Here is an 8054-nt window from a genome sequence, read left to right as displayed (position 1 = left end):
CAAGTTGGTTTGGATGATAGCCGCGGTTCTGGCGGCTGTAGCCGCGATATCCATACATGGAGACTATGAAACGAAATTCGATGAAGAAGACGATTTGGAGGAGTACAATGAACGAGAAGGAAAATTATGTGAGTACCTATTATTATGTGACTGAGTTTGTTGCGGCGCTTCTTCTCAGCACTTGCCAAATGTTGGTCTCGAAGCGCTGGTAGGGTAAAAAGATTATAAGACATTAGAGGCTCCTTAAGAGCAAAATGACGATTTGTAAGAACTATTTATTAGTCTAAACAAATAAGGAAATTTTGACTTTGACTTTGACTATGATAAATTTGCCTGTAGTAGGCAATCTAAGGCAATGTTGGTTCATTGTAATAGTAAATAATATACAATTATTTTATATTCAAATCAACTGTAGCGGCGATCATTTAGATACCTAAGTACCTACGTGTTAAGCTTATGTTGTCGTTTCATGTAGAAATGGTAATTGCATTATACGACAGTTTCAGTAAACAGATAATTTAATCATAACCACGAGACCGTCCTATTTTAGCTACACACACACCTAGTTTTATTATACCTATCTCTAAAAAATAAGCATAAAATAAAATCTAGCTGTGCGAACTAAAAACTTACAAAGAAACTGCGTCTGAAAATCTTTTTACAACAATTTAAAAAACACGCTTGAATATTATTGACCCCATTCCTTTTTTCCAGTTGAGCTTAAATATGTGTGCCTTGTTAAATAGCAATGCATAGGTTTTATATAGGTACCTACTGTACTTTTCTATCCATAACCATACCATTATTATCTATGTACAGAACTAAGTAGATACTTCTTAAAATTGATGCTACGAAAATGTTGTTGGTCTGAAGTAGAGTGCGTGAAAACTGTATTAAGCATTATTGGTATAAAGACTTCATTAAAACTTTTCACGTATTCAGTTAAGAAGCAATGTCTAATCATCCTAATATCGACCTTGCCCGTATTTTTCATAATTCCGCTTTAACTTTATCCAGATTTTAATTTGAAAAATAACCTTTGGAATTAATTATTAACTTTAAATACTTATTATTTTTAATGACAAAATAGGTAAGTTTGTCAACATTGGGTATTAATATAAAAGTGGTGTTAGTACCTAATGTTGACAAAACGGGTTTACTCCGTAAAAGTTGGTATCGCTAACTAATCTCCCAACTTTCATTATAAGTAGGCTACGTGAACGATTTCAATATGTGGGGCCATGGGAAACATTAATGCTTGCTTCACCACGGAATAAATTGTGTAGAATTGCGGCCGTTTGGTGTAGTGGTTTGAAACGGACTACTATTCCGGAGGTAGCGGGTTCGATTCCTGCACAGTACAAACAGTGCATGCACATATTTGTTTGTATTGGACTGGGTGTTTTCTATGTATAATAAGTATGCTATCTATCTACAAAAAAAAAGTATTTAAGTATGTTTATATCCGTGGTCCAGTACCCATAGGTAAGTACAAGCTTTGCTTAGTTTGGGAGTCCCAACACTACACTGCGCTTCTAGTCCCAAATTGGGACTAGAAGCGCAGTGTAAAATATCCAAGGATATTTAAAAAAAATTAAAAGAAAAGGTATTATTAGTAGTATGTACACACGGCCACACTGTCAACTATCCATGTCCGTTTTTGCTCTCGCTCTAATCAAATGGTGATTCTTTGCGATAGAACGAGATGACATGACTGGCAATGGGCAGTTAACACTGTTGCCGATAGTACCTAATATCTTGTTGGTTATTCTACCATTTTCCTGCCAACGTAAAGAGAGAAAATTGATGTTAATAAATACAAACTGCTAGACAGAGTTTCATTACACCGACCTTATAAACTTCCTACATATTATGCTAAAACAAATAATCTTTAAACAAATTGAGTTAGGAATAACAATGTGACATACAAAATTTTATGGAAATAAGTAGAACAAGAACTTCAAAGATCACATAAGGCGACCCAAGTGACGGAAAAAATACAGTACCTAATGATTTTCGCACGTTATTTATAAATCTTCATGTGATGATAACTTTATCATGACACAGGTTGTAAACCAATAAAATAACTTCATTCTATTTGCACCTTTAACCTGTTCCTACATTGCCCTTATACTTTCAGTGTTCCCATTCGTCAGCATCGTCCGTTTCGCCAACACGGACTGTTCCAGCACGAATACCATGAACGGCACGTGTCTAGCGCGCCGGGAGTGCAACAACCTCAACGGCACCATCACCGGCTCCTGCGCTAGTAGGAGGGGCCGATGTTGCATCGGTAAGTTGAAACAGCCCTACGTTTAATTCCAACTACTCCTCCAAGCCTCCAATGTACTGAAAGTCTCTTATGAGAAGAAGAAGACCTCATGATAAGCTTCAAGGTTACCCACGTAGACAAACATGAGAGGATGTCCTTAGGTTAGAACGACTCTAGTACTAAACCATGAACGGCACGTGCCTGGCGCGCCGGGAGTGCAACAACCTTAACGGCACCATCACCGGCTCCTGCGCTAGTAGGAGGGGCCGATGCTGCATAGGTGAGTTGGAGAACTAGTTTAGTTCCTACTACTCCAGCACAAATACCATGAACGGCACGTGCCTGGCGCGCCGGAAGTGCAACAACGTCAACGGCACCATCACCGGCTCCTGCGCTAGTAGGAGGGGCCGATGCTGCATTGGTAAGTTAAAACAACCCTACTAATTTCAACTACTCCTTCAAGCCTCCAATGTACTGAAAGTCTCTTATGAGAAGATTGGCCTCATTGGCACCACCACCGTCTCCTGCGCCAGTAGGAGGGGTCGATGCTACATATTCAACTCCTCCAATGCACTGAGACGTGGATCTTTACTAAAAGACGATGGAGTGTGCTATGCTCGGAGTTTCCCTACGTGATCGAATCAGAAAAAAGAATCAAAGTATCCGCCGCAGAATTATAGACCGGAATACGTGTAGACAGGACCCTCTTGGAAATACGACTAGCTGGTGAAATCGCTCAAAAACTTATGTCAATTAGGGCTATCATTTTTACATAGCAGTAGGCACCGCTGGCGAGTGACATTACCTTATTCTAGTACTCTACAAATACGATAGCCCTCAAATGGGTTGCGAGTCACTCAATTAATAATTTTAAGTATTAATGTCCAGTTTAATCTCTAGTGTCTCGGACGTGCGGCTCCACGTCGAACGTGAACAACACGTACTTCACGAGCCCGGGGTACCCAGCGGCGTACGCGGGCGGCGCCGCCTGCACCATCACAGTCAACCGCTGCAATAACAACATATGCCAGGTAAGCCCCGATTTTTCCGTTAACCTCTAGGTATGCTTCTTATTGACTCCATGACTATTCCCACCTCTCGTTCCCACCACTGCAACTCCTGTGTAGCCAGGATCTACAGCTTGACCGCCATAAAAACTCAACCAATGAAGGTCAAGTTTGTCCCGGGGGAAATTTAAACTGTCATTGGACCCGCAACGAAATTAATCAGAAAAACATAGGAGTTCGAAATTGAGAGGATGTCCTTAGGTTACGCTTAGAGACCCTATCCTAGTGTTGAATATCAAATAATATAATGTACCTAGTTCCTATTTACATTGATATTCCTCTAGGTATGCTTGTGTTAAGAGTGGGTTCACTACAATTGTACGACTTTTGAGCCTTCATAGGAAGTCAGAATTCTAGTTATTTGAATCGTTTCGTTGACTAGCGTCGCCTACAATTACAAGTTTTATAGAATCAGCCTACAGGCAGTGGCGGATTTACCAATAGGCCAAGTAGGCCAGTGCCTAGGGCGGCAGATTTAGAGGGGCGGCAAATTTAGAAAAATTTTTTTACAGGAAAAAAATATATAATTATACGTATACCTACACAATCCATATACAGGGTGTTTCTTGTAAGGTGTCAAGCCGAAGGCAGGTGATAAGNTTGTGCATAGAGTCAGAACTAATGAAAAAGATTTCATACGTCGATATAATTAATGATTTTGCAAATTTAAAATCTCGCAAGAAAATAATGTAAAACTTATTTGATCTCATTGTCTGTCACCATTAACTGAATTGTTAACATGTTATATTTTAATAGAAATTCTTTGTATTGTTTTTAAACTGTTAAGTCCAATAAAAATATTTACCAAAAACAATGTTTACTGACCACACATTATTTTGTCTGTGTTCATATAGTGTAGGTATTTTTAAGTCATGCCTTTGCCCACCTTAGGATTAGTACATACCTACTGCTATTTTTAGGTCAACATTAAACTCTTCATTACATAGCGGGTTGCAATAATAATTTAGTAACTGACAGAATAATATCATTAAGTTCACAATCATACAAATAACGGGATTAAACTAACGTATTGAATTTCAAAAGTCAGTAGGTAGGGGCGGCAAAAATTGAATGGCCTACTAGCGGCAAATTTGTAAATCCGCCACTGCCTACAGGTAATGCCATAGAGCTCGGTCTTTCTACCCAAACATTTCTGGCCGCCTGGCACATAAGCGCACAAAACAAATCAGAGACAACTCAAACTAATTCTATCTCCTCAACAGCTCCGTATCGATTTCTTGGACATGGTGTTAGCCCAGCCAGACGGAGACGGAAACTGTGCCACCGACTCCATCACCGTGACTGGTGGGAACACGGTGGTACCAACACTATGCGGGGACAACACCGGCCAGACCATATACGTGGACTTCAACGGAAACAACGCCCTGACCATAACTGTCACCGCAACATCATCCACAACCTTCTCTAGGAGGTGGAACATACGCCTCACGCAACTGGGGTGCGACTGCCCAGGAATTGGTGAGTAAATCTTTGGAACAGCGAGATCAATGAGAGCTCTGTGACATTTCTATTCATGGCCGTCTACATCACGGTACATGGCAGAATGGGAAAATACTACCCTGCGCTCGTGTGACCCTACAGATTGTTCGGATTGCGTTAAGATTTTCACATTAATCTTTAACCTAAAAAACCTATTAACTAACCATTTTCCCTCAGGTTTTCGCACTTCAAATCACAAAGAATATTACAAAGTGTTGCAAGACGTGGTACAGCTGCATAATTCACCAGAGGCACAGCGTCCTTGACAGATGCGGAATAATGCATCGATTGATATTGGCATAATACATTGTATCACCTGACTAAGACTGATGAATGTGCTCGACGTTTTTCCACGTCTACTTAGGGAAATTCATCGATCCTATGCAAATTTTACTGCGTCAAATATCGCAATTTGAAAGTCCGATCGACCAATGCATGGAAGTTTTTGGTATAAAATTATTAGGTATGATTACTTACATGGCGATTCTTGTCAAGTCGAAGGCAAAATGATAAGTTTAAATTCTTCCTACAAACTAGAATCGGGGCCAACTATCGGCCGACGAAATGTCTGTAGTCTGCGCCTAGGCTAAAAACTTCAAATGTTTAGCGACCGATGATCACAAAAATGTTCTTAAAATTTAACAACCTATGCTTTATCTCAATCGAGACTTGACACGACATTTTTAAGCCTAGGCGCAGACCGCCGAATTTTAGTTGGCCGATAGTTGGGTCGGGCTGTTTATCAGTATGGGCATGTATGAAAGTGCGCACACTACACCGATTTGGTATCAGCCGATTCTTCGTACAAATTAAAATCGGGACCAACTATCGGCCAACTAAAAGTCGGTGGTCTGCGCCTTGGCTTACAAAACATTTTATCCGTCAGAACTCGACATTGCGAATGCAACCTTCATTTGACCGGTAGCCAGATACTTATTATGTAAAAATAAAACAAAATGTATGTAAATGAGTTCTATTTTCGCTTTGTTATGTATTTTTCAGCTCCAAACGGCTGTCTGCAGTACTACACTGGTACTACTGGTACAATAAACAGTTTTAACTTCGGAGACGCGGCCAATTCTGCGCTTAGCGCGTCTCTGGTCACGGGCACCAGGCAAATGGTCAATCTCAACTATGGGATTTGTATTAGAATGGAGGCCGGCTTCTGTGCTATACAGTATGCACAGGTAAGACTTTCCGTCAAACCATAAGATACATTATTCGTCACTTAAAACTTTTAAGTGCCGTCCCCATAATGTTCGCAACCATAAGGCTAAGCACTCATGGCGCGATTTTCAACGCGCCCCCGGCGGTTGCGGGCCCGCAGCTTCTGTAGAATGCAGATACTTATGTAAAAACTAATTGCCAAACTTACGAAGCGGTTTTCGCCCGCAGCGGGCGCGGTTGTAATCGGGTCCCGCACGGCGGTTTACGCCCGCGCGAAAACCAGTGATTTAAAATCGTGCCGTGAGTTCTTAGCCTAATTCTTGTAACTTTAATCTTTTGTCCAGACCAACGACGTGTTTTCGTTCACGGTGTCCGGTGACGTGGAGGGAGCTGACCTGACGGTTCTGGGGACGGCCCTAGGCGCGTCCAACGACGGAGCGTGCACCACAGACTTCGTGGTGATCCCCAATCCCACGGTGGTGGCCACCGGAGTCGCGGTCGGTACCGACCGGTTCTGCGGTATCGGTTTCGTCACCGTAAGCAGTAAGTATTTTCAGCCGAGCTACGATACGAACTACGGTAAAATCTATGCGCAATCTTATCGATGATTTTAGATGACAAATGTATGGGCTTATCACGTATCGATAAAAATGGCGCGATAAAAGCTTATGACGACGCGCATCTTAAGCCTACTGATGCATAAACATTAATACTGTAAAGATAGATCAAAATCTGTAATTGTGTTAAAGAGTAACAAACATTCATTCATTATCACAATCTTTCACATTTGTGAAAAATGTGCCAAGATGCGAATAAAACGGAGCCAAAACAAATATATCTTAGGCCGACTATTTAGGTCAATCCACTCGTAACACTTCTTCTTCTTCTTCTTCTTCTTATTAATGGCGATGAACTTGTGTTTTTCGCCACAGGGCACACTGTTCCGCCAATATCAAGTATATTTTATCGTACCACGACAGATCATTTTTGCTTCCAAAAGACCGATAACTCGGTTCGGGGGTCTTGTCATACATAACTAATTTATATTTACTAACTCTCGCTACCTAAACACTCCCCTGAAATAATAAGTAGGAGTATTTTATATGCGATTGAATCAAACAATTCTTTTCCCCAGGTGCTAGCAAGCCGTTCGTCCTTTACGTGGTGACAGACGCCAGCGAAGGAGCCACTGCCACCTCACCTCCAGACGTAGCTAACAGAGGCTTCTCTCTCACTTACACACAAATAGCTTGTTAAAAAGTCTAAAGGTCATAGCACACTTATCAACCCGGAAAGGGATCAACACCGTATCGCCTTTGCAGTACGGAGTTTCATACAAAGAACTGCTGACCGCCTCGAGTTGATACGGTTACGATCAGTGTTCGGATTGATTGCTTCGTCCTTTATCCTAATAACGGAATAACTACTTTAAATGTGTGTAATATAAGATTTAAATTATCATTAAGACTGCAATATTGTAATAACTTTGCATTAAGTATTTGGTTAAATGGTATGTTTGAAAAGAAGACTTTGACCATGAAAGTGCCAGTAATTGTTTTTGTCTGCTTTTTGAACGGGATTATTTCAGCATTATTATTGTAAATAAAGTTTTATTTAACATGTTATGTTTTTTTATAATTATTTCGCAATGCTTTATTTTATGATATATGGGAAGGCAAAAGTACAGAAAAAAACAACAATTAAAACGTTAACGTGTATTAACAACTAATCAATAAAATCACAATTGCATTTAATACTCTAATATGACTCCTTCCAATAAAATTAAGAGCCAATGCACACGACGCGTTACGGCGGTGCGACGCCGGAGCGGTGTCGCTGCGTCATCTTACATAATAATATCTGTGGCGGGCACACGAGCGGTGCAGCGCCGCGTTGTCGATACGGCAAAATCTTTCGAGGTTCAGCGCCGTAACGCACCGTGTGCTTTGGCTCTAAGATAAAATGAGAATAATAGATTTACGTAACAGAACTAATCTCAGATTTAGAGCTAGAAGTGTAACTTAGTGTGTACTTTAATGATAACAATT

At 40.7% G+C, this 8054-nt stretch overlaps 1 protein-coding gene across 1 annotated transcript; it reads left to right on the top strand.

The window, feature by feature from the left end:
- On the top strand, window positions 1–7298 carry LOC114352509 (uncharacterized). The gene is made up of 7 exons (XM_028304135.1): window positions 1–128; window positions 2141–2293; window positions 3173–3303; window positions 4563–4818; window positions 5842–6026; window positions 6351–6549; window positions 7142–7298. The coding sequence occupies exons 1-7, from the start codon at window positions 14–16 to the stop codon at window positions 7261–7263; spliced, it is 1161 nt and encodes a 386-aa protein (XP_028159936.1). The 5' UTR covers window positions 1–13; the 3' UTR covers window positions 7264–7298.
- Window positions 7299–8054: the final 756 nt, after the last annotated feature.

The sequence above is a fragment of the Ostrinia furnacalis genome, unplaced genomic scaffold (assembly GCF_004193835.3).
Source record: "Ostrinia furnacalis isolate ACB-3 unplaced genomic scaffold, ASM419383v2 OfSCF1381, whole genome shotgun sequence".
NCBI classification, from domain to species: domain Eukaryota; kingdom Metazoa; phylum Arthropoda; class Insecta; order Lepidoptera; family Crambidae; genus Ostrinia; species Ostrinia furnacalis.
Note: the sequence above shows the minus strand (reverse complement) of the source record. Positions and strands in the feature narration are given on the sequence as shown.

Excerpts from the sequence above, each read along its gene's own strand:
- LOC114352509 (XM_028304135.1), top strand. The coding sequence starts at position 14 with ATGATAGCCGCGGTTCTGGCGGCTGTAGCCGCGATATCCATACATGGA. Across the intron at positions 6,027-6,350 it reads GTGCTATACAGTATGCACAG|ACCAACGACGTGTTTTCGTT; the intron begins GTAAGACTTTCC and ends TCTTTTGTCCAG. Across the intron at positions 6,550-7,141 it reads CGGTTTCGTCACCGTAAGCA|GTGCTAGCAAGCCGTTCGTC; the intron begins GTAAGTATTTTC and ends TCTTTTCCCCAG.